Genomic DNA, 24,015 nt, shown 5'->3' with positions numbered 1-24,015 from the left:
TGCTCAGCGCACTCCGATGTGGCAAATCATCACCAGTCGCAACCACGTTTTCGTTGCGGGCACCGTCCGGGGAAACGCGCTTTCAATTTATATCCCAGAGTCAAGGAATCAAGCAAGGAGAAAAAACATTAATACCAGATGGTCCAGTGAATATATATCGTATTTGGGTCGCCATGCATGGAAGCTCGGTAAAGCGAGCAAGAGCAACTACTCAGGTGAAGATCGGAGGCCAAGCACCGAAGAGATTCGCCAGGGTTAGCGACGATGCGAATCTAGCCTGGCCGGACTCTTTCACCGTACAAGAAGCAGAGTGCGCCCGCAAGATGGTAACTGAGCGTGCGTGGTGTTTGGTTAGAAGAGCGTGGTACAAGGGCGCATCAACAACACCGCTTCTTCTGTCGGGCATTTGCGACGGGAACCGAGTGGAAATAAGGCTGCATATGGTCAAGGGTCCCATGCAATAGAACAGCGAATGTAGTAGTATCTTTGTAAGTTCACTACTTTGCGATTTAAGGAGATTGTTCCAATGTATGGCCTGAATTGCACACCGGGTACTGACCTAGTATTGAGAATCAATTGTAGTGCTTAATGTTAGATCGGAGCGTAGTCTTTTCATAGGCCCGATATATGAGGGATGAAAGAAATAGAAAGGAAATCTCGATCTCAGGTCTCTAGTTCTAGAACAATAGGTGTGCTTGGGTTTGCCATTCCAAGTCTAATGGAACAAATAGAGTACTGTGTTCCTGGATAAGAGTGCGGTAATCAAGAATACATATCCCAGCCTTAGTTCATGGCATAGGACTGGTCATATATTCTTCGAAGAGATCTGCAGGGGCTTGAAGAAATTATTGATAGTTACCTATATGAAAATAATGTAGCTGTTCATCGCCAGCTAACCCTGGTTTGAAATATATATCGACGATTGTATAAAGCATACGCAGGCACGATTAAGCTCTATATCTAAATATTCTATCTTAAATAGTCAATTATTAACAACCCACGTTCAACCATTGCACTAATTATATGTTAATCAATCTCGCCATTCCGTAGCAGAACAAGCTTCTTATACAAGGCCTAAGCACCCGCATCAGACAACCTTATGCTGCGCTGTAATTAGTGGTGGGTCGACGTGCACTCGCACCGTACGGACATGCCGTTTTGGCCCCTTAACTTGGTCTACCCGTCGTATACTCGTCTACAAAGAATATCTCATTGGCAGAGCGAAATGATTTCGGATTTAACCAGAGGTTTTAACCCACACGGCGGAGATAGCCCCCTTCGCCGGATTTAAGACCACTCCTACTTATACGCCCCAAGACCGAGAGCCATAAGAAATAAGCAAGGAAAGCGAAATCGAAGAGCTCATACCATGGCCGATGCAAAAGTCGTTCTCATCACGGGCGCCAATACCGGAATCGGCTTCCAGGTCGCAAGGGCCCTATACAGCGCCGACAGGGCGTACAGCATTATCATTGCCGCGAGATCTCTATCCAAGGCGCAAGACGCGATCAGCGAAATCCAGAGCGAGTTCTCGTCTTCGTCGAACAAGTTGACACCCGTGGTTCTTGATGTCGAGTCGGACGAGGCTATCGAGAAAGCCTACAACGAGGTGAAGGGTGCATTTGGGCAGGTGGATGCGCTTGTTAATAACGCTGGTAGGCCATAATCAACCAACATGGTTATCAGTAGTATAGGTATCCCGGTATTCTGACAACCTCGCAGGAGCACAATTCGACCAGCGCGGCCTCTGCGGCGAGATCTCCATGCGTGAAGCCTGGAACAAATCCTGGGATGTCAACGTCTCAGGCACCCAGATCCTAACAGCAACGTTTATCCCCTTGCTCCTGCAAAGTGCCGACCCGCGCATAATCTTCGTCACATCTGGAACTGCGACGCTCGAAGGCACAGTGACCAAGACCACACCTGCTGACCGGATGGTCCCTGAGCCCGGCTGGCCGAAGACAATGATGAATGTGGCTGCGTACAGAAGCGCCAAGACCGGCCTGAATATGATGATGCGCGAGTGGGACCGGGTCCTGACGAAGGATGGGGTCAAGGTGTTTGCGATTAGCCCGGGGTTGTTGGCGACGAATTTAGGTGGGAATCCGGAGATGTTGAAGAAGATGGGGGCGGGGGATCCGGTTGTTGCAGGGGCACTGTTTCGGGATGTACTTGAGGGGAGGCGTGACGGGGATGTTGGGAAGGTGGTTAAACGGGATGGGGTGCAGCCTTGGTAGGCCACTTCGTGCTGAGGTTTTATTTTGATGAGTCTAAATTTTGTGGAGATGCTGTATTATGGCTTGGAATACTATGTAGGCGTGCTTCTGGTTAGTTAGGGCACAGCCAGCGGCAGTTACCTCTTCTGTCCGAACACTATACATGATGAGCCAATAAGCTTACCTGAACGTCCCTAATGTTAACTATCATTTTATGGGCATCATCCTGACGCACGCGATTTCTCGATCGAGGGCTAGGCCAGCCCAACGGTGAGACCAGCGTCCATGGCAGGGAGACCGGATGATCATGTGATGTCACCGTGATGCAAATGCTGCGTCGACAATAGCAAGAAATAACCTGATATTAAAGAATAAAGAGACAACGAACGTTCAAGAAGCACTGCAATACTATACCTATACTTGGTCTAACAAAATTCCACTAAGATATAGCAGTGGTGGTGAAATTCTAAATCCATCTCCACCACCCTTTCGCGGCAAACCTATACCAACAACCAATAACACGACTTGAAAACAAAAGCCAAATCCCCAAGGTCCTTAGCATGGCCGCAACTCAGGCCGCAAATCTCGTCGAGAAGGCCATTGGCCACGGCGACACTGCAACGACCACCACTGACATCAGCAATTACAACAATGAGTACGGCGTCGAGACGGGCGAGAAGATCCTCGCGACGGTCTGGGAGGGAAAGAACGAGGTCGGACTCGGTTCGTACGCCCAGAATAACAAGGCCTGGATAGCGATCTAATTGGTTGGGTATTAGTTGAGATGCGCAAACCACGCGTCGTGGATGCCCCCGACGCCATCGTCAAGATAACAGGGACTACAATCTGTGGAAGTGATCTGCACCTATATCATGGTATGGTAGCCCAACATGAACAAGCTCCAAGTTCCTTGTATTTTGTCGATTTATTCAATGATGGTCTGACAAGTTTTCAACAGCCGTGATCCCCCAGCTCCAAAAAGGCGACGTCCTCGGCCACGAATGCTGCGGCGTAATCGACTCCGTCGGACCGGAGGTCAAAAAATACAAGCCAGGCCAGCGCGTCGTCGTCTCCTTCCCCATTGCCTGCGGGACTTGCCGGCGCTGCAAAGCCGAATTGTATAGCCAGTGTGAAAACACCAACGAGAACAGCATCACGAACGCAATGTACGGGAAGCGCACGGCCGGGATCTTCGGATACAGCCATTTCGCGGGTGGCTTTGCAGGGGGCCAGGCTGAGTTTTTGCGTGTGCCGTTCGGAGACGTCAATCTGCTGCCCATCCCTGATGCGGTGCCGGACGAGAGGGCGTTGTATTTGAGTGACGTCATGGCAACGAGCTGGCACTGCGTTGTTGATACCGGGGTCAATAAAGGCGATGTTGTTGCCGTTTGGGGTGGTGGGCCAATTGGGCAAATGACTGTGGATTTTGCGTTTTATCATGGGGCAAGCCGGGTGATTTTGATTGATGGGGCGGATGGGGCGTGGAGGTTGGATTTTGTGAAGGCGAAGGTGCCCAAGGTCGAGACGCTGGATTTCTCGAAATTGCCCAAGGGAGAGTCGGTTTCTAGCCAGCTGCGCCAGATGACGGATCATTCCTTGGACGTATGTCTGGAGTGTGTTGGGGGCGAGTATGCGAAGGGGTGGGTGCATTTCTTTGAGCAGATGATGGGTGCAGAGACGGATTCCTCAGAGATCGTGAATGAGATGATTACCTCTGTCAGGCCGTTTGGACGGGTTGGGCTAACGGGAGTTTACGCCGGATTTGTGAGTGCCGCCCTGGACAGTGGTCCAGAGGATCATTACTGATGCATGCAGACGAACCACTTTAATATCGGAGCGCTTATGCAGACTGGTGTCCGGTTGATTGGGAATGGCCAGGCGCCGGTGCATAAGTACTGGAAGGGACTGATGGAACTTGTTCAGAAGGGAAAGATTGACCCGCTCCATATGGTCAGCCATCGACTCCGGCTTGAGGATATCGACAAGGTGTATGCGATGTTCAACCAGCGCGAAAAGGGTATGCAGAAAGTATACATTGAAACGAGACACTCGAGGCCAAGAGCCCCAGAGTCACCAGAGTTGACCAGGCTTTAAATGCAGTCATTTGATTTGCTGTGTTCTAAATTGACTTGTTTGTATCCGACATTGACACAGACAGTATTTGCCAGTATATTTACCAGTACTGCGTATGGTACGATTCACATCACTGTGGAGTGTAGCTTATCCAGGCGGGCCCGGGCCGACTGTAGAGCTTCCGGTTTGGGTTAGCCTTCCCGGGCCCGATCTGGGTGTTGATCTGGACTATTGATGTGCTCTTTTGCTGCTGGCTGAGCTACTACAGACTTACAGTAGACTGGTGTTTATTGTAGCTGATGGCAGCCATCTTAACCAACCATGTGGAGATGGATGTCTTTATCCAGTCTAAGCAATGCAGTGCGGGATGCAAACAAGACGGAAAAGATTCTAGAAGGAATTGTTGGTAGTGGCAGTTTGATTGCGGATCTTCTCTTTATCTTATACTGCGTCTCTTCTCTATAAGTATCTTGATAGAATCGCCCAGTTCTACTTCTTGATTCACTCTCAAGCAACGTCTTCCTACACTCTGCTTAGACGTTGCATCATCAAAATACCCGTTACAAACCCTGATTCTCTTTCCATTACTGTTCCGTTTGACGAAACCGTTCTCCACCAACGTCAACGCAAGATACACCTCTCCTGCTCGGATTGTGCCTACCACGGGTGCTCTCTTTCTCTCTATCAATTCTACCAAAGTCCAAAAAGCCAACTTCCAATATGCCTTTCTACGCGTACGCGATCAATATCCAGGTGAGTGCTTGCGAAGTCAACCAACCAACACCATTCAGTCCTAAGAGTCCGTCTAGAAGGTGGGCGGGAAATGGAACAGAGATACGGGAACTGGGCGGGTTTTGATTACCACCACGGACAAAGACACCCTTGATTCCTGGTATGGCGTGGTTAAAAACCTCGGGTTGCCTATCGAAAAAGTGGACAGCGACTGGTACCTGTACGATGCCCGTGATTTCGATATCCAGAATTCTGTGAACGTTTAGACGGGCTTGGACAACTTTATCGGGCGTGTGATATTTGCGCCGTTGCCAGATTTCTCTCCCGGGGAGTATATGGTGGAAGAAGACCAGGAAGAGGATGTGGTGCTGCAAGCAGCCAATGATGAGGGGAAGGATATGCAGCCGTCGCGGAATGGAAAGAAGGTATGGATTACATTTTTCAATCGTTGATTTCATTGGTATTTTGTTACATTTTATTTTTATTTTTTGCTCTTGTTGTTGCTGGTCTACGGGTTTCTGTCGCATCGGTCGACCTTTCTTTGGTGTGCAGAGGATTGATGTGGTTATGCTTAGGTGAGAAGTACGGTTCGTTTGCGAAAGTCCACTGCGTCTGCATCTGAAACTGTGAAGGATGGAAAATAGTTGGTGAGTCCAGCGTACACATGGTGAGTTGAGCCAGTTCACCTACCACATGCTCCTTTCGTACTGGAGCTTCCTATAACGATTGGCTCTTTGTGGAGTGAGTAAATGGAACGATACGGTAGAGGTGCCGCTGAAATAGAATATATCTCGCCTTGGGTCAAGGTATTAGTACATCCCGGGAATTTTCTGTCTGATTCGAATGCACCTACCTTCCTAGGAAAGCCAGTTGCTGGAGGAGGCTTCATTGTGTTTATTATATAAAGGAATAAATAGGAAATAAAGGCTCGAGGCCATAAGCAACAGAGCACAGTGAAAACTATATATAGAATAGTAGAAGAGAGACATAAATAGGCGCAATGAAGAGAACAAAGGGGAATTGATCAAAAGCCAGGGGCGTTTTCTGAACGAGGTGCTACGTTTGAAGGACAACAAGGACATCCGCCAGCCCCTCAGGTTCCCATTGCCAGACAGTCAATGGGGACCGAAAGCAGCAAAGAAGTCTTGGATCTGTTTGACACGGTAACTGGTCAGCTGTGCTTTGAACTGGCGTCCCACAAGATAGAAATGAAAGGGCTTCGGGGAAAAGAGTGTCTCTTTGTCTGTGACCCAGAGACAACTTTTGCGATACATTTGACCGTAGCCTTGTACACTTAAAGAATCAAAAGCAACCTCTTTTGAGATCAAGCGACTCCTTGATCAAGCCAATCTTTATTCCGACCCAGATAGTGATGCTTTTTGGCCACGGTTCATTGTTCGTCAGAGAGGTGCCTTGCCAGTCTCCAAGCCTACAAATACTGGACATTTGTCCCCTTCGCCTCTCTATATACATCGGTTCAAATTACACTCTTATCATCACGCCTTATCACTTTAAGCCACATGTTTCCCAACTTTCTCGACTTAAAACTATCTACCGGAGCAATGGCGAACACCCCTGTCACAGCGTATGCCATCGGCCTTACAGTGGGTTCCCTCAAGCCATCCACCCTAATTACAGTGACTAGCTACTAACTTTATTTCTTTCCTTTCCTTTCGAGTAGGATGGCGCCGACAGGGAAAACTGTCGATACAAGATCATTGCATACAACGCTGCGGCACTCGATGCCTGGACAGAGCATATGTCGGGCTACATTGTTGAAGCGGTAACTCCATATTGGTTTCTCTTTGACATCAAAGATTTCGTTCGTTTCGAACAATCTTCAAAATACGTGATTGGACGTCTGCCGGCCCGGTTCATGGTCCAACGTTTGCCCAATGGTCCCATTTTTGACGTGCCGGTCAAGCCCCACCCCCCGGAAAAGCAGTTTGAGGATTGACAGGTTTAACGTGGCTGTTACTTATATCTTGCTGAGCCGCTGCGGCCTTTGGCATAGATGTAGCTTCCAAGCTGCACTCAGTTTCAGGATTACGTGACTGTTAATTGCAAAATATGTTCTTACTGTTGTATTGATATTCTGTCGGATTTTTTGACTTCTTCAACGGACCCAATGTTTGTTTGTTTAGCTCTGTATACATATACTGTTACAGTGCATGGTTTTCTACAGCTTACCGAAACTGTTACTTTCTCTTCATATTCCCCTGCATAGATACTTCCAAGTTCGCCTCATGGCTAAGAGTGGGACGAGACGCGTAGTGTGATACTCAGCTTGTTAAAATAATAAAAATAATAATAACTAAAGTACATTAAAAATTAGGGCATTTGATCCCCGAGGCTATTCAACAAAGAGAAAGAAAGTGAAGAGGAAAAAAATAAAATAAAAATAAAAATAAAAAATAAAAGGAAAGAAAAGAAAAGAAAACAATTGAACCTCTCGAGCCCCAACATGAAACACTCACCAATTACCATAGACCAATGGGTCGGACTCACTTGGAAAACGTCGTGGCAATCGTTGCCACTACGCCAATGGCGGTTATGGCAACGACAGCCAGAGAAACCCTAAACTTGGTCATCTCCACCTTGTTTCGACGATCACCAACAAGTTCTCTGAAGCCGTCGAGAGGTTGGGAGTTTATAAAGGCCTGCAGGGCTCTCAGACGGTCCGCAAACACAGGGAACTCTGCAGCTGCGCTGCAGGTTCTCCTGTCTCGTAGACGATCCCACCGCTCTGGATCTAACGCATAGTCTCTGAAATCGGTGTTATTGAAGTACTGCATAGGCTCCGGGTGGCGATGAAAGACAGGTAAAAGATGAGAGCGGAAAGCCCTTTGGGCGTTACGCGCATTTATTGGTGATACGCACCCCCCCAAAAAGGGGTCAACAGGCTGTTCCTCTTGGCCTACTCGTTCCCGAAACATCTTTCGAGACTCCTTCCATCTAGAAAAGAGTAGCCGCATCGATAAGATTACTTCTTCAAAGATAGTTGGCTCGGAGGCCGACGCTCGAAGCCCTTTGGCCAGCCTGCATGTGAAGAGACGAAGGGTTAGAACTTGGAAGTCAAGGGCATAACGGCAAAAGTGGCAGAGAGCAGTATCATACAGATTGGCGAGTGGCACCCCGGTACGGTTCCCAGCGCCGTCAGCGAGATTAACCCGGAAGAACGATGGCCAGGCGAGTATCGATAGTTCCTTAGTCGTGATGTCGAAGTCTAGGTGGTCTACAATGTTGTTCACAAACGTTATCTTCACCCCTATCTTTTGGAACAATGCGTACTCAACCACATTGAGTGCCAAGCTGTCGGGATGGGCTGCGTTGTTGCCAGGCGTTCGACTGCGATAAACCTGAGTAAGTTTCCGGAAGTCGATGAAGGAATTGCTAACGGGATCGTCAATATAAGTGTTCACAGAAGCCCAGGCTTAAGCTAAGTGGACGTTCATTTGAAGAACTGTGTCCTCATAACCGTTCGGTAGAGGGGCTATTGTCGGCCTACCCACGGCCGTGATGCAACATATTGTCGCGAAAATGATATGGGACACACCGGCGATTTCAGTAGCCTGTGAAACGGAGCACGATAGGACGGAACACACGCCCATCCCCAATCGATGACATTGATAAGCGTCATTTCTGCGGTTCAGGGCTCCTTGACAAAGCAAACTAACCCCATGTGTTTTTGCTACCGGTTTGCTAAAGGCGATTGTATCTAGGTGCAAACAAGATGTCTTTATTCGATCTAAGCAGCACAGAGTGGGATGCAAACAAGATGGAAAACATTCTTGAAGGAATATTAGTAGTAGTAGTAGTAGTAGTAGTAGTAGTAGTAGTTCACTAAGGATCCTTTCTTTATCTTATACTATATCCATTCTCTCTATAAGTATCTGAATAGGACTGCTTGGTTCTACTTCTTGATTCCCTCTCAAGCAACGTCCTCCTACACACTGCTTACCGGTTGTATCACCGCCAAAAACGCCATTACAACAACTATCCCCCATCCTCCCATCAACCTCAGCGCAAGATACACCTCTCCAGCTGGGTTTTTGCGTACCGCGGGTACCCTGCCTCTCCATTAATATTACCAAGGTCCAAAAAAGTCACTTCCATCATGCCGGTTTACGCATATGCTATCGGTCTCCGGGTGAGTCCCTGATAAGTCCAAGATCCCACGAGCTTTCGATTCTGACGGTTCATCTAGAGGGTCGGCGACAAATGGAAGGAAGATAGTGGGACTCACCGTGTGCTCATTACAGCAAAGGACACGGCGACCCTAGATGAATGGTACCAACAACTCCAACGCCTCAAGAAGTCCATTGAAAAAAAGGACGGCTCGGGGCAGTGGTACCTATATGATACTGCATTCAACATCCAGAAGTCCACAACCGAGTTGGCGGATATGAATAGATTCCTCGGCCTGGTTGTCTTCACGCGGCTGCCGGACTTCTCGCCAACGGGGGATTCGGCAAAGGGCGCATGCCAACACGATGGTGCGACAAGCACGTGGGTCACATTTCCGAGCATTTAGTTTGATCCGGGGCTTCTTATATTCTTTGGTTGGTCCTTCGTCGTAATTACGCCTTTGCCAGATTGGTGAACTTGGTCGCAAATCCAAGGGGTTTTAGTCCGCATCGGCCTCACTGGGGTCAAAGGAAATGGTACCTTATCGTGCATAGGTCACGGTAAGAGCAGTGACTGGATAGTTAGAGTGAGTGGGAAAAAATGTCTTGGGCGGTTTTCCTTTTTTCTGCCCTTTCTTTGTTGTTGTTATTGTCGTTTTCGTCGTGCTGTTTCAGTATGATTATCTGAGGGTGTGCGATAGAGATGGGGACATTGAACGGGTAGAATTTGTTATCCATGTGAGATAGAGGTTGGGAAATGTGATAACTCACGTTACTAGCCATCCATTTATTTCAGTAATCCGTCTACGGGACAGCGTACCAGGTACTCAGGGCTTTGATGGTTCTCGATGGCGAAGACAGGGTCCGAGAGATAAGACGGGGGAGACATTCCGGAATAATGATTTGATTCTCATCCACTCCCACTCCCTATTGAGAGACTCCTGTGCTTTGTACGTAAGAACGAGAGAAGTTCTGCTCGTTTAGTATCGTGATATCCTTAGAACACCTGTCTCAGCCGTGCAGCAGCTATTAAGCGGCAAAGGAATTGCAGAGTTCCAGCCAGAGCCTCCTTTCTTCAGGCCTTTTCAATATCGAGAATGAAAGGGCTTTGGACAAAACAATGTTATTTATTCCTTTGGCTGTGATCCATGGGCCCGATCGAGTCCTGTGAGCGCGATGTTGAAAGAACAAATGATCGCTTCTCGGATATGAGACGGGATCTTAAAAGAACCCAGGCCCGAGAGATATCCTTGATCCAATTCTGGCTTTGTCAAGAAGACACTGGCACCCTCAGGGCGTGGTACATCATTGTTCGCTGGTCAGCTGCCTTGCGGATTCCCAAGTTTATAAAACCTCGCCCTCCTCCCCTTGGTCAGGCAATACCTATCGTTCCAACACACATCACCATTGCACGCTCCATTTAAAGAAGTAACATACCCACATTACAACCTTTTTTGTGCCTAGTTCTCGACCTCCTAGAACAATGGCGGACGCACCAGTCAAAGCATATGCTGTCGGGCTTACCGTAAGAACGCACGACCAGTCGCCATTACTACAATAGCTGCTAACATACGATAACAGAGAGGATGCAACTTTGAAAACTGCCGATACAAGATCATCGCCTCGGACAGGAAGACCCTAGATACCTGGGCAAATGCGAAATCGGACGCCGAATTCAAGTTCGAAATAGTAAACCCCTTTTGGTTTAAATTCGACCAGGAGTATTCCGACGCCATCGCCGAGTCCGAAAATTTTCCCTCTGAAGTGAAGGGCCAAATCATTATCCAACGTCTGCCCGACATGGCCCGCTCGGTCGTAAAACCACCTACCGCTTCTTACTCCTACAAACTTCCGGACGGTACAAGAATGTACGTGGGCGGCCGAAATGGATCGTGAGAAGCCCTGTTATTGCTGCTATTGATATTCCTTTGAAGATTCAACTTGTACAGATTCGAAGACGGTCAAGTTCCGCATACACTCTTTAAGAATTATATCTTGTGTGAATCCCAGTTATTTTCTCCTTCTCCGTCTTGACTTATACACGGGCACCTACCAATTTAAAATTGGGTCATATTTGTAATGGAATGCAGTAATATGAAAAGTATTATGCATTGAAACAGAGAAGGAAAGAACGGAAACCTTACTTTATAATAAGCTGACCTAACCCTATACCAAGACCTGACAATCCTACAAAACCCACAGCTATGTTAATTCTGTTGTTCACGAGAAACTTAATAACCTCTACCTTGTCACGCCGTTCATTAAGCAGCTCGCGAAGGCTGCGGATTGGCTGGTTCTGAACGAAAGCTTGTAGTGCACGCAGACGATATCCAAATATCCGGAATTCCGCACTGGCACTACAGGTTCTGCCACTTTGCATTCGCTCCCATCGTGCCTCGTTCAGCTTGTAGTCTTGAAAATAACATCGGTCAAAGTACCGTTGCGATGTAGGGCGTGAGCGAAACAGTGGCAAGATAGTACCCGGTGCTCGGGCTCCTGTCCCTGCTGGCTGCATATTGGCCGGCTGCAGCGATAAGAGAAGTTCGTCGAAAAAAGGGTCGGTGTCTTCCTGTACTGCGCCTAGTGTCTTCTGGAAAGCGTCCCGAGACTTTTTCGAACTAGAAAACAGGAGTCGAATTGACAATAACACCTCTTCGAATATCGTCGGGTAAGATGTGAAGTCGCAGGACTCCTCGCCTATGCTATATATGGGGAGATGAATCCCTGGTTAGCAGCCAAACTGATATGGGGTAGAGGGCAGTGGCATACAGATCGGTAATCGCTGTTCCCCGCAGGCTAGCGAGGCAGATAGATGGAAATTTGAAAACCCACAGCTCTTTTCTCGCAAAATCAAAATATAAGTGATCGGCGATGGTTGTCACAAATTTGATCCGTATACCCATTCGCCGAAAAAACGTGTAATCAACAAGGTCCGTCTGAATTTGGTCCGAAGCGTTCGTAGTGGACTCTAGACGGGGAGCAGCGCGAGCTACCTCCCGAATAGAGGTGAATATCTCAGTTGGAGGATAGTCGATTTGAGATTTTACCGCATGCTCCGCATTGGAGATATTCATCGTCAGAATCTCTGGGTTCGTAGCGGCCGATTGGGGGGTTATGGCGGATACCCTGGCCAGCGCTGTCAGAGAACATACCGCCACTATAATTACCTTTGATACGAGAGTAACTTGTGCGCTCCCACCGTCAATTCCAGGATGCAGCAGCATTGCTACGTCGCGGAAAGTTGGCTTTGTTGTGTTGGTGGTGTTCAGGTGCTCCACAACGCTGATAACCCCGGAGACCCATTCCCAGAAGGTGACTGGGCTCAATGGTGAATCGGGCCATGCTTCCTGCCAGACCGAATGAATAACGGAATCTGGCGACTCGAGGTCGGCCTCCAACTGACGACAGTGGCGATTGAGGCCGATGGCGGCCGTCCCTACCGCCCCGAACACGCTGTTGATGGCGATAGAACGCCTCTTCAGAACTCAGTCAGCTCCTTGGATCCCAACAAGGAGGATTGCGAACTTACCAGATCTTCCGATGGTGAAGGCTGACCCATCTGTTGAGATGATGGGAACAGGCAGGAATCAACAGTGGTTGTCTGTGGTTCTGGAACGATATGCACCGAAACAGATGAAGTGCTGAGAGAGCTTACCGGCACGAGAGCGGTGCCATTTTCTGAGGACAGTTCATGGGACTTTCTGACAAAGGGCTGCGGAACTGCGCTAAATGGGAAGGGCGAGGTTTGAAATTCAGTGTCCATCTGTTGGGAACACTCGGGGGTGTGACGGCAATGTTAGAGTGACGTGAAATGGTATGCTGGGTGATAGATATGAAGATGGTGATTAGATGCAGGGCATGGAAAGGGGAGATAGACCTATTTAAGCTACTCCTGGCGAGAACTGAACACCATGGTAAACAGCCCAGCGAGAAAAGCGTCTTAGGATCCCACGTAGCAAAAGGGATGAGACAGCGATGACCTACTGTCCACTGAGCCATAATCGAGACAGCCGATGTCTCTGGTCTTTCAATTAGACCGAGATCCCTATGGCGGCTTTCAACACACCAGATTCGAGCTGATGTAGACGAGATTACTTTGATACCACAAGATGCATCTCATGCCGCGGTCCCGTGCGCTTTGAAATGTCTGACTAGCGCTAGTTGAGGTGTTTTGGCGCAGCTATTCGCGTATTTTCATGTCGATAATGCGATGATGGGTATGATCGATGATACTAACACGTTCAGAGGCCAGACGCCAAGGAAGACGTCGGACAAAACAAATGATCCTCATATCTCTTACGGCCGTCTCTGCAAAATAGTAACGCGCGATATGCCACTTGCCTGAAACCTCTAGTTGCGGCTGTTTTGCAATATTGGACACATCCTTGTCAGGTTTCGGAACAGGTGAATAATCCAGCAGCCTTCAGCGCCATGCTTCGTAAACTGATCGGGGTCAGGGAAGCTTGTGTAACAATCATTTCCGCCAGCCTCAATCTCGCACTATCCTTGCATCGGTTGCAGCGTCAGGCTCGAAGAGATATCCTGTAGATGTTTTTCACATCGCACTCGGGAATCGATATCAGATTCAGCCATCCAGAGTCGCAACGGAAGCACTCCCGGTGCTATTGCAAAAGATTCGGAAATCTATCTGTACGAAAAGAGGACAGCAGGTCTACCTCGTCGAGACAGGCTACGGTAACTTACGGCCCATCGGGAAAGAGAGGACGCCACCCACACCATCAAAAGTCGATATTGACCCAATGTCTAAGACCAATCTCTGTCATCTCTCCCTCCCATCCAGAGAAGCGATACGGGATTCCGGATTCACGTGGTTCAAAATGCAAACTGGCTGTTTCTTGCTTGTTCTATCCTTCGTAAAAAGTCGGTACGAAAGTGGGCGCCGCAGAATTCGGAGGCTTTGATCGTGTTTTGCAGCCATATACTTTCTAGCGCGCATCTGTAGCTCCAAGACAAGAACCTATGCTTGCTCTCTCGCAAGGAAAGAGAACAGTTCCGTGTTAGCTATCTAAATTTGTCTTTCCAGTGTGATACTGACCCCAATACGGTTCCACTATACCAATACAGAGACAATATTTTATCGCTTAACTTCCACCCGGAATCTTCTCTTGTAGCTCTTTCTGCCAGTTTGTCAGTTTCCAACTACTACCAGTGCTACGCACAGCTTCTGCTTAAAGCCTCGAAGCCACGCCGCTGTGTTTGAAGGGAGTTTGCGATCTTACCGGCTTCTGTTTTCACAGCCGGCTAAAGCGCGCAGCCTCTTGAAGACTAAGATAGAGACAGGGAAGAAACGTGACAGTTTTTTTGATCCCTTTCTACTATAGTGCGTCGCCCCCATGAAGAAATCGAGTTGCACTTGGACATATAACAACTGTCTACATACATAGTAAGGAACAGCGCTACCTCCTTCCGCTTCGGTAGGAACGGGCGCGACCTCGCCAACTACCACCTCTTCTCAAGGGAGATCGAACAGCGATACCATCATCGTGTTCATGTCAGCGTTCTCGAAGACAATATTTACCCTACCTTTTTGGCCGTGAATAACCCTGTAATGCTGACGGCGTGCGGTTCCCTTGTACCTTCTACTGAAACTAGTAGTCTGCCACCAGGTAGCAACAATAAAATTGCCTCGGTGACGCTTCAATATCTCTCGTTTCCTAAATCCGCCACTGTTGTCGATGTTTCAAACGTTGGCAGAGACGATCCCCCTGCCCGGCTCTACTGAGGAAATGCCCGACATGCACGTATCCAAACACCACCGTCTTGTCCACAAGAAAGATGACAAACCGCTATCGTTGAGACTAGAAAGGTTCCGCGGGTTATCAAATCTGAGGTGCGTTGTTTTACTTGTTTTGTGTGCGTCTATTTTCTCACCCTTGGTTTTTGTTGTTGGATTTTGGTTTTGAGGGCCTTGGGCTTTGGCCTTTGTGTCTTGTCTTTGGTTTGACGTCCTCCTTCTAGATTAGATAGAATTGGCGGCGCGTTTCTTAAAGACAGGAGTATCTAGAAAATCCCTTTGGTGTATGAATTGTATGAAAGGATACTTACTGACCACGGTTGCTGGCAACCAGATGACAATGGTCTTGATAGTGTATTACTTAAATTTGTACCTGTTTCCTGGTTTTGTTTTGTTCAAATAGAATATTAGACGCCATGGTTTTGTTGAGTGGTCACATGAGACCGTAGCCCTATATCTTGATAGTAACAGGCGCGCCGAGACCAAAGAACCTCAACACCTGCCCATGAATTATAATCTAACATACAAGTATCCTGGCGTTTTTGATCCTGTGAAGATGAATTGCCTCTGTATGGAGAAATTGTGGACCGTCCCCAAACAGCCCCTCTTACTCCAAAGGATCTTAGCATTAGGATCCTAATTTATTACCGTGGCGGGAGTTAAATATAGGTTTCCGCCGCCCGCGAGAGAACTCAATCAGTCAGCCTCAGGCGGTAACTAAATCCTTACGTCGTCGGATATTTATTCCTCGCTACCGGTTTAGAAAGCTAAGCTTGGCGTGGAGTCGCGTGATATCCGCAACTGGATTTTGCCGAGTCCGGAAGAGGGAGAGAATGGATAATAACTAAGATAACTTATATCTGACACCCACGACGATGAAAAACCCCGAAACCCGAAGAAAAGTGGTCAAATAGTCTATAATAAAATACCCATAATGCAAAGTCTGATTAATATACAACGTGCGCCTGGGCCGGCAGAATAAGAGGGAAAAAAGTAAGTTTGTCACATATGTCGTCGTCAGGGGTGCAGAAAATCGGTTATTCCAATATATACAAGAATTATCCAAAATTACCAGAGAGAAGCTGTACCGTAGACGTCTTGGTAGCATTGGAAAACGTCGGGGCAGCTAAATATCGGTTAGCATTTAGCAAGGGGTTGAGGGTCGACTGTCGACCCAAGGCCGGGAACATACTAAACAGAGTCTTGTCCAAAAATAATATGCCAAGTATACTCCATTACACGGGAGGTCAAATCATCAGGAAGGTCGTTTCCGAGCACCCAGTTGTAGTATCGCTGATAGTCGCTCAATGGGCGTTGGAGGACCTGCTCTCGGGAGACAGCGAATTGCGAACAGCACGGGGCCGCGACAACTTCCGGGACGTCGTCGCTCAGGAACAGCGCCTTCCACGCATCGGCATAGATCTTCTCGGCGTTCTTGCCCGGTCGGGGCGGGTTCCGGAAAGGTCTGATTTCGTCGGGGCAACCGGGACTTTCCTGGCAGCGGAGGTTGGCGTAACCGTTTTGCTGCACAAAGTCGATCTGCAGCGACCGGAGCGATTCCACGTTGCTGTAGTCGAATGTGTCGGTGTGCCAGGCGCCAGGCCAGCCATCACGGTGGCTGTGGATGAAAACAATCGTTGCTGGGAGATCGTAGTAGTGGTCGACGATGTACTGGAGGTAGGCGAGAGCTTCGCGACCCTTGTTCATGGGAGTGTGTCGCGCCGCGTTTTGATCGTCGACCGTGTAGATGAAGCTCCGCCACCTAAATTCAAACAATCGTCAGTCCGGTTTGGGGATGAAAAATAAGGTAAAAAAAAAAAAAGAAAGAAAGAAAATGGCCACATACTCTGCCAGCTCGGCACCGACCCAACTCGTGTCCTCCACGGCCAGCTTGGCCATCACGATGATGCGATCATTGGGGACGGTGATGGGAGTCGTGTCGTAGGTCTTGGGGATGACGCCAGATTCGCTCTTCGACCATCGCGATCTCCAAGAGTTGAGCTCGGAGGGATCTGGCCTGCTACCGACATTGAAGATCCATCGGGCCTGTGGGCGTGGAACCTGGGGAGCGACGTTGACCAGGCGGCCCAGGAGGAAAAGAAGCGAGATGGTAAGGAGGGCAGCGGCCCCGATGCGCAGAGACCCTCTCATTTCATAACCTCAATGGCGATAGAACTCGAAAGAATGAAGAAAAGAGAAACGAGAGACACGGACAGGGTCACGAAGGGCGAGGTGGAGGGGAAAAGGAGAAAAAGATTGAGGCAGCGAAGTGAGGGCAGCGCGTGAGTGGCCGGTTGGGTTGGGGTCAGAACGGGAACCGGCCGGATTGGTCGATACCAAGCAGCGCCAGCTTACTACCACCTCAGCTAACCAGTACCCCCCTCGCTCCCAGTCGCAGTGTGCAATTAAATATCCGACAGCATTGTCTGCAACGTGTCGCTGTCGCCATCCAGCAGTGCCGAGCCTCGCCCTTGCTGGACGCGGTGCTCCTGGAACACTTACGGATGGGCAGCCTGCACCCGCAGATTCAGATTGATCACTGAACGCTGGAGAATCTCCGTCGACTCGGCCGATCATCCACTGGCGCGCGCCCGATGGAGTTCCAGCCAGTCTTGATGGTCCAGTCCCTGAACTCTGAAGCAAGGGTCCATTGACCATTTCCGGTCTCCATCTATCCCTGTCCAACAAGAGGGTTCTTCAGCCTTGGTCTCGCCGAATCGCTGCACGAATACGAAAGCACACTCGTATTCAGCTGACACTGGAATTGACACTGACAGCCTCAGGCCCCGAGTGGTCCCTTGATGCTTGGCTAGACGCGCGGCCGTAAAAATTAATGCTGATCATCGTCGTTCATTTTATTTGCGACGGGCTTTGCGTTGGCCAGACTGGATCGTCGGGCCCGCACCTATCATATTTGATCGCGGTTTAGCGTGGAACACACCACTCTGCAGGGATGAACTATTCTTGGATTCGTCAGTTTGGATGTTTCATGCTGGATCTTGCAGGGTCTTGACGGAGTATACTCCGGAGTAGCAAGTACACGTCGTCATATCCATGGGGAATTGCGATATATAGAATGTGGTTCTGTTGTGTATTCTAACCATCGTGTCCGTGCCATCATTTATACATCAGTCATGTACCGTCGTCCTTCATGGGTGCCAGCACCCATCAACCATGCATGCAAAATCATATCCCAACGCCAAACCAACTAAAGCTGCGTCATGCAAGCAAAAAGCCAACGAAGATAGCAATCAACAACATCGCCCCTTCTTCTTCACAATCTCAACCGCTTCCCCCTCGTCTCCAGTACTGCTCGGCGGAAACATCAGCCAGCTCCGCCTCTTATCGTTCATCCCCAGCCGGAAACTCCCCCCTCCATCAATTCCAACCCCAGAATGCGATCCCGCAGGCCCCTCGAGCGCCGACGACGAGCCCCCCGGTGACATCGCCCCAGCCATGGCCTCCGCATCCCGCTTCGTCCTCTGCTCCACCAGTTTCCTCGCAATGACCCGGAACACCTCCTCAACTCCCTCCCCATCCTTCGCGCTAATCTCATGGCAGCAATCCCACCCAATATCCTGTCCCCAGAACCCACTACTCCGCTTACTATCCACCCCGACCCCCATCCCACCAGGCAGGGTAGCACTCGAAGACCGTCCCCCGGGCCCAGCACCAGAAACAGTTGCCGTAGGCGGCGGCGTCGAAGCCCGACTGGGATAAAGCTGCTCAGCGACATACGCAATCGTCCTTTCAAACGGCACCTTCCGTTTCACAGGGTCATCGGCAACAATATCGCTCTTTGTCCCGACAACATGCACCACAATCGGCAGCTGTCCTCCTCCATCCTCATCCCCGCCTCCAGTGTCACCGGTCCCCAGATTCCGCTTCAACTCGCCCAACCACCCTGTCATCTCCATAAAGCTCGCCTCGTCCGTGATGTCGTAGCACAGGAGGCACGCGTTCGCGCCACGGTAGTACAGCCGCGATATACTCCGGAACCGCTCCTGGCCTGCGGTGTCCCAGATCTGGAGGCGGACGAGGGTGTCGGAGGTGCTATCGAATACGCGCTTTGTTACGAAGGAGGCGCCGACGGTGGAGGCTGTGGAGGAGGCGTTGAAGGCGTTGCGGACGTACCGCTGGACGAGGGAGGTTTTGCCGACGCCTGCACCGGAGGGTTGGTTAGTGGTTGACTGGAAAAATGTTTGGATGGGGTACCTTGGGCGCCGAGCACTACGATCTTGGCTTCTAGAGAGGAGCTCATGGCGGGGTTGGTGTTGAGGCGGGGCCGCGCGAGAGCTGGATTTTCATGATCCAGAGAGAAAGGAGGAGGCAAGGCAGAGATATATAAGAGTGCGTAATATATAAAGCGTAGAATGTAGAGGATAGTAATAGAAGGGACTTTTTTTAAAAGTGTGGTGAGCAGGTAGGTGAAGGAGGGGAGTAATAGAGGCGGGGAGAGCTAAATGAGAGGGAGCGGAACGAGGCTGAGCTGCTGAAACTGAAAGAAATCAGCAGATCACGACAGCATCAGGTGCTCACAGACTTCACCTCTCTTTGTCCTTCTTTTATTAATTTACGTTATCTTATTTTTTATTTTATTTTTTTTGCCCGGTTTGTTGCTCATCCCCAGTTGTTGATCTGTGAGTTGTAAACTGACCCCTTGCTGACTCCCAAAGTTACCACTTAGTTACCAGGGTATCCCCATTTGCCAAGGGTGCGAACCAGGGATCGATCCTTCAATCAACAACAGACTGCTTCTCTGCTTCTCTTGCATGGCTTCCATGCGGTGACTGTTCCAGTGCATCTCCCGCTTTAACAGGCCAGTGACTCATGCTGTCACCCGTAGCTGGGCAAGCAGTCATCGCCGGATGCAGCCACAATCAGAACGGGGCTGCAGCCTGCATCACCTGCAAGATCCGTGCAGTGACCGCCCACTGCTGATCGGAATCCCACAAACTCAAAAGCGCCATCTATTCGCAATCGCGGTTAATCATATCCGCGGCAGATGACGCGCTTAGTCATTCCTACTATGAGGGAAATAGACAAGATAAACACTATTTAGAAGTGACAATACATTGATCGCCTATCAATACTTGTATCAAGTCCATGGAAACGCGGTAGGTATCTAAGTAGCGTCTAAACAAAAACAGATCGCCACCGCCTGGTCCACGGGTTTGGACCTCTGAGCCTGAATCTGGGGTATACGGAAACAAAAAGAAAAAAAAAACGAAAGAGAAAAGAGAAGGAAAGAAAGCCATCGATCGCATCAAACCTGACATGATGCAACCACAACCGATTCATAAAATGAGCAGTAAAGTGTGTTTGAGAATGAAATCATCCGTCTTCCCCTTTACAACAAGCATACAACAGAACGGCAACCCACAAGGGACATCATGCGGGTGCCGAACATACTATAACAATCGACAGTTGCCTTTTTAACTCGATTTAAGCATTACCGTTGATAGTCGAGCTGCCGCTTCCCGGGGAGACATGGCCCTTCTCGACCTCGGCCTCCGTCTCAGGGTGGTAATTGTACTTGGCAGCCTCAGCCTCGATCTCGTCATCTGCGAGCTTGGGCAGCTCGTGCGAAGCACGGACGTAGCTGATGTTGTCGTGGAAGCCCTTGGCGAAGATAAGATCGATTTCCTCGAGACTGCGGTTGGCGGTTTCGGGGTAGAAGAACCACACGACGGGTATGAAGAAGGCGTTCCAGCATGCGAAGAAGAGGTACGTGCCCCACCCAATTGAGTCGACCATGACAGGGGTGATCATCACGACCGTGAAGTTGAAGAGCCAGTTGTTACAGGTTGAGACGGCGTTGGCCTTTGCACGCGTGCGCACAGGTGACAGCTCGGCGGGGTATAGCCAGGGGAGCGGGAGCCAGGCGGCACCGAATGCGGCCATGTAGAGGAAGAGACCGAAGACGGCGCCCTTGGAGCTCTGCTCGTCGCCGGGGATCAGACAGCCGAAGGTGATGATCATGGCAACGGTTTGGACGATAGCACCGCCGAGGAAGAGCTTGCGGCGGCCAACCTTTTCAACGAAGAACCAGGAGAAGGTGGCAAAAATGGCGTAGACGATCATGTTGATACCGCCGATGAGGAGAGCCATGTCGTTATCCTGGTGCAGGTTCTGCTTAAGGAGCAGGGGCAAGTAGTAGATGACCGCGTTGCAGCCGCCGAGTTGCTGGAAGACCTGAGACGAGGAACCGACGAGCATACGACGCAGGTGCTGGCTGGGACCGCCGGTGGTGAGGTCGCGGAACCGAGTCTTCTGGCCGAGGGCTCCAGACGCACGGAGGGACTCGAGGACGAGCTGCTTCTGGACTTGAGTCTCCCGGTCGCTGACTTCGCATCCGGCCAGGGCGGCGAGGACATACTCTCCCTCTTCGACGCGGTCCTTGGAGATCAGGTATCGGGGGGAGTCGGGAAGGTACCACATGCCGACGATGATGATGATACCAAAGAAGATCTGGAAGGCGATGGGGAAACGCCAGACCAGGTCCGGGGGACCATAGTGGGCACCGAAATCGATCCAGTAGGCGATGGCAGTACCGATGGCGATGATACCACCTTCAATACAGATCAGAAGTCCACGGTTGTGCGTCTTGGAACACTCGGCTTGGTAGGTGGGGATCGTGGAACTGCAGTGCCCATGATTAGTTGATGTTGACTTAGGGCTGGTGCATAGTGCACGAGCAACTTACGTGTTCATGCCGTTGCCAATACCAGTAATGACTCGACCAAAGAAGAACTGTAGTAGGGGGATGTGGCCCACGAAGGAGGTTACCTGGATGATCACACCGACGATCATGACAATAGCGCCAGAGAAGATCATCCATCGACGACCCGTTCTATCACCGAAGATCAGGGCGAAGATAGCACCAGCAAGACAACCAAGTTCGTAGACAGCCGTCACCAGAGCCTGCATGACGGAATCGTCCTTGGTGGCTGTGAAGACGTTGTTGAACGCCTTGTCACTGATAATACCAGACATGACACCCTCTATATCAGAGTTAGTCTATCCCCGCGCTCCAAAGTACCAAGCCAACTTACGGTCATATCCAAACAGCAAGAAACCCATAGTCGCAACAGCCGAGACCGTCAAGGACAGCGGTTTGCCCGACATGCCGGCGAAGGAGGGCGCCATGGTGACGGTCAATCAGGTCGAGAGTAACGAGAGCTACGCCAGACTGAGACTAGTGACTTGACTCCCCCAATTGTTGATAACTTGTTTTCTGTCTTCTTGGGAGGATAAGGAGCGAATAGACAGGTCAGGAGAGAGAGAGGGAAAAAACCAGAAACTCCAGACGCGGAGAATGTAGGGGGAGGGAGAGACGGGGGGTATTTCTACTTCTCCAGAAGCCCTAACACGGGGGGATGGTGGAGGCAAGGAGCTGGAGACCCAAGGTAGGTGTGGCGACGAGCCTCTTTGCTGTTCTCCGTTCCTGTTCGCCAAACAGCGATATCCGCGGCGTTGACGCTGACGGCGCTGTGTAACGAATGCTATACCAATTTTCTAAACAGTGGAGCCACAAAACGAAAGCATCGTCGATGGATGGGCTAAGCATTTTCTTTGGGCGGTTCTTCAGTCCACCGGGGCACCCACCGTGACATCACAGCGCACACGACGGGGCAGACAAGCATGCGAAAGAACAGTCAAGAATTTTAGACCGGAACCTTGTTGAGTAAGTCGACCGAGCAGCTGCTTATGCAAACCCACCACCAGGGTGAGTTATGCATGGCCAATATGCCGAATTCATCGTCACGATATCATTCCTTGCCGTCCATATAAGCACCCCTTGCACGACGGGACCTGCTGCGTGCTGAGAACGAGCGAGTTGCTGACGGCGAGAAAGGCAAGAGACGGCCTTCCCTGCACGGTCGCAGTAAGGCCGGTCGGCTCGTGTGCCTGTGGGATCCTCAATCCATGTTCTCGGTATCCACGGTCGGCCCAGGGGCGCATCCCCTTTCGGGAGTTGGTCGGGAAGCCGTTCCCGACGCCTCTCCCGCCACTATTCACATTCCATAAACGCACGCCATGGCTCGCCAATTGTATTGTATGGGTTGTGTTGCTGACGGATCTGTCTCGTCGCCGAATACATTCGCTTGAAGACGAGACTCTACGACGGCACTCTGATATTCGCCTAATAGAGGGAATCTCTGCTCTCGGATTTTCTGGAACATGTGGAAAGCAATGGCATGACACGAGTACACGGCCCACTCATCCATCAAATCTCCAGTTGTGGATTCGTCTCAGTACGGAGTACAGTACAGTCGCACTCAGACTCGGACACTTGCTGCATGGGCGATGGAGCATGCTACTCGGCTCGGTGTGGCCAACTATAACGGCTGCAACGATGTCCACCCTTCTCATTTATCGAAGTTTCAACGTCTTCAAAGTGAAAAGGCGGCAGCCTGGTCCGAAGTGAATGCATTATCCCCTTTTAGCACAGTAAACCCGCAACGACATGCGATGATCTGTCATTTAAATCTCAGCCGGCAGTCCACCTTGCAGACTATCAGACTATCAGTCTCCAGTGTCAATGTCCAAGCTTGTCAGAGTGAGACATGCCCCGAGATTTATCCATCCGGCCCACATAAACGTGGAAGATGTGGGAGGTGCGCGACTTATAAGACTGCCGACTCTTTCTTAGCTGCCAGACACTGAACTCCTGGTATGACTGCTGGCCCGGACATACTAACAACCTTGTGCACCAAACCCCTCAGCATCAGCATCGCCACCACACCACGATCTCCCCCTCCATCACCCCGCGATTTCTCACCCCCATCGCAGCCCCTCGCGCACGCACCGCACATATTCGACAATGCACATCGTAGCCAACGCGTAACCTGGTAAATCTCCTCAACCCAACCAGCCAAGCCAGCCAAGCCCCTAAGCATCCTTCGCGGGGCTTAACTACATTAAGCTCCGAGCCGAGAGCGCCAGGACCCAAGGGCGAAACAAGAAATTATGATTTGGCAGTTCGTCCACACACCAACACGGGACTAGCGCCTTTTATTATCACTGTTGGATGGACCGAACCAGACATAGAGGTGGATGAGCGCGTGGATCTGGTGGGGATGTTGTGGTGGCGAGTGCGGGACTATCT

General features: G+C 50.1%; 11 protein-coding genes across 11 annotated transcripts; 6 read left to right on the top strand and 5 right to left on the bottom strand.

Annotated features, from left to right (window-relative positions):
• Positions 1-1,314: 1,314 nt before the first annotated feature.
• Positions 1,315-2,611, top strand: ASPSYDRAFT_135232 (uncharacterized protein). Its single transcript, XM_040840720.1, has 2 exons — positions 1,315-1,655; positions 1,723-2,611. The coding sequence occupies exons 1-2, from the start codon at positions 1,370-1,372 to the stop codon at positions 2,235-2,237; spliced, it is 801 nt and encodes a 266-aa protein (XP_040699415.1). The 5' UTR covers positions 1,315-1,369; the 3' UTR covers positions 2,238-2,611.
• A 32-nt stretch (positions 2,612-2,643) lies between these two features.
• ASPSYDRAFT_48814 (zinc-dependent alcohol dehydrogenase) lies at positions 2,644-4,380 on the top strand. Its single transcript, XM_040847710.1, has 3 exons — positions 2,644-3,091; positions 3,175-3,980; positions 4,032-4,380. The coding sequence occupies exons 1-3, from the start codon at positions 3,001-3,003 to the stop codon at positions 4,308-4,310; spliced, it is 1,176 nt and encodes a 391-aa protein (XP_040699414.1). The 5' UTR covers positions 2,644-3,000; the 3' UTR covers positions 4,311-4,380.
• Positions 4,381-5,009: 629 nt separating this feature from the next.
• Positions 5,010-5,287, top strand: ASPSYDRAFT_92735 (uncharacterized protein; the record flags this gene model as incomplete). Its single annotated transcript, XM_040852724.1, has 2 exons — positions 5,010-5,042; positions 5,099-5,287. The coding sequence occupies 2 exons, from the start codon at positions 5,010-5,012 to the stop codon at positions 5,285-5,287; spliced, it is 222 nt and encodes a 73-aa protein (XP_040699413.1).
• A 1,254-nt stretch (positions 5,288-6,541) lies between these two features.
• Positions 6,542-6,978, top strand: ASPSYDRAFT_34520 (uncharacterized protein; the record flags this gene model as incomplete). The annotated part of the gene is made up of 2 exons (XM_040845251.1): positions 6,542-6,625; positions 6,703-6,978. The coding sequence occupies 2 exons, from the start codon at positions 6,542-6,544 to the stop codon at positions 6,976-6,978; spliced, it is 360 nt and encodes a 119-aa protein (XP_040699412.1).
• Positions 6,979-7,525: 547 nt separating this feature from the next.
• ASPSYDRAFT_92733 (uncharacterized protein) lies at positions 7,526-8,549 on the bottom strand (the record flags this gene model as incomplete). Its single annotated transcript, XM_040852723.1, has 2 exons — positions 7,526-8,414; positions 8,530-8,549. 2 exons carry the CDS (start codon positions 8,547-8,549, stop codon positions 7,526-7,528), a joined length of 909 nt encoding a protein of 302 aa, XP_040699411.1.
• Positions 8,550-9,138: 589 nt separating this feature from the next.
• On the top strand, positions 9,139-9,555 carry ASPSYDRAFT_135230 (uncharacterized protein; the record flags this gene model as incomplete). The annotated part of the gene is made up of 2 exons (XM_040840719.1): positions 9,139-9,171; positions 9,229-9,555. 2 exons carry the CDS (start codon positions 9,139-9,141, stop codon positions 9,553-9,555), a joined length of 360 nt encoding a protein of 119 aa, XP_040699410.1.
• Positions 9,556-10,543: 988 nt separating this feature from the next.
• On the top strand, positions 10,544-11,324 carry ASPSYDRAFT_135229 (uncharacterized protein). Its single transcript, XM_040840718.1, has 2 exons — positions 10,544-10,673; positions 10,730-11,324. The coding sequence occupies exons 1-2, from the start codon at positions 10,632-10,634 to the stop codon at positions 11,042-11,044; spliced, it is 357 nt and encodes a 118-aa protein (XP_040699409.1). The 5' UTR covers positions 10,544-10,631; the 3' UTR covers positions 11,045-11,324.
• Positions 11,325-11,590: 266 nt separating this feature from the next.
• Positions 11,591-12,911, bottom strand: ASPSYDRAFT_71288 (uncharacterized protein; the record flags this gene model as incomplete). Its single annotated transcript, XM_040850568.1, has 3 exons — positions 11,591-11,850; positions 11,918-12,624; positions 12,678-12,911. Coding segments are annotated over 3 exons (1,200 nt in total), but the record flags the coding sequence as incomplete, so codon positions are not given.
• A 3,060-nt stretch (positions 12,912-15,971) lies between these two features.
• Positions 15,972-17,054, bottom strand: ASPSYDRAFT_157769 (DUF3431 domain-containing protein; the record flags this gene model as incomplete). The annotated part of the gene is made up of 3 exons (XM_040842669.1): positions 15,972-16,029; positions 16,096-16,665; positions 16,750-17,054. 3 exons carry the CDS (start codon positions 17,052-17,054, stop codon positions 15,972-15,974), a joined length of 933 nt encoding a protein of 310 aa, XP_040699407.1.
• Positions 17,055-18,154: 1,100 nt separating this feature from the next.
• ASPSYDRAFT_158084 (Rab family GTPase) lies at positions 18,155-19,164 on the bottom strand (the record flags this gene model as incomplete). The annotated part of the gene is made up of 2 exons (XM_040842703.1): positions 18,155-19,065; positions 19,119-19,164. 2 exons carry the CDS (start codon positions 19,162-19,164, stop codon positions 18,155-18,157), a joined length of 957 nt encoding a protein of 318 aa, XP_040699406.1.
• A 1,184-nt stretch (positions 19,165-20,348) lies between these two features.
• Positions 20,349-22,052, bottom strand: ASPSYDRAFT_158613 (putative MFS monosaccharide transporter; the record flags this gene model as incomplete). The annotated part of the gene is made up of 3 exons (XM_040842740.1): positions 20,349-21,546; positions 21,610-21,907; positions 21,959-22,052. The coding sequence occupies 3 exons, from the start codon at positions 22,050-22,052 to the stop codon at positions 20,349-20,351; spliced, it is 1,590 nt and encodes a 529-aa protein (XP_040699405.1).
• Between the last annotated feature and the right edge of the window lie 1,963 nt (positions 22,053-24,015).

This window comes from Aspergillus sydowii (genome assembly GCF_001890705.1).
Source record: "Aspergillus sydowii CBS 593.65 unplaced genomic scaffold ASPSYscaffold_11, whole genome shotgun sequence".
Taxonomy (NCBI): domain Eukaryota; kingdom Fungi; phylum Ascomycota; class Eurotiomycetes; order Eurotiales; family Aspergillaceae; genus Aspergillus; species Aspergillus sydowii.
The sequence above is the reverse complement of the archived record's forward strand: the minus strand, read 5'-3'. Positions and strand labels throughout refer to the sequence as shown.

Excerpts from the sequence above, each read along its gene's own strand:
- ASPSYDRAFT_135232 (XM_040840720.1), top strand. The coding sequence starts at position 1,370 with ATGGCCGATGCAAAAGTCGTTCTCATCACGGGCGCCAATACCGGAATC. Across the intron at positions 1,656-1,722 it reads TGCGCTTGTTAATAACGCTG|GAGCACAATTCGACCAGCGC; the intron begins GTAGGCCATAAT and ends ACAACCTCGCAG.
- ASPSYDRAFT_48814 (XM_040847710.1), top strand. The coding sequence starts at position 3,001 with ATGCGCAAACCACGCGTCGTGGATGCCCCCGACGCCATCGTCAAGATA. Across the intron at positions 3,092-3,174 it reads TGATCTGCACCTATATCATG|CCGTGATCCCCCAGCTCCAA; the intron begins GTATGGTAGCCC and ends AGTTTTCAACAG. Across the intron at positions 3,981-4,031 it reads CGGGAGTTTACGCCGGATTT|ACGAACCACTTTAATATCGG; the intron begins GTGAGTGCCGCC and ends TGATGCATGCAG.
- ASPSYDRAFT_135229 (XM_040840718.1), top strand. The coding sequence starts at position 10,632 with ATGGCGGACGCACCAGTCAAAGCATATGCTGTCGGGCTTACC. Across the intron at positions 10,674-10,729 it reads CATATGCTGTCGGGCTTACC|AGAGGATGCAACTTTGAAAA; the intron begins GTAAGAACGCAC and ends ATACGATAACAG.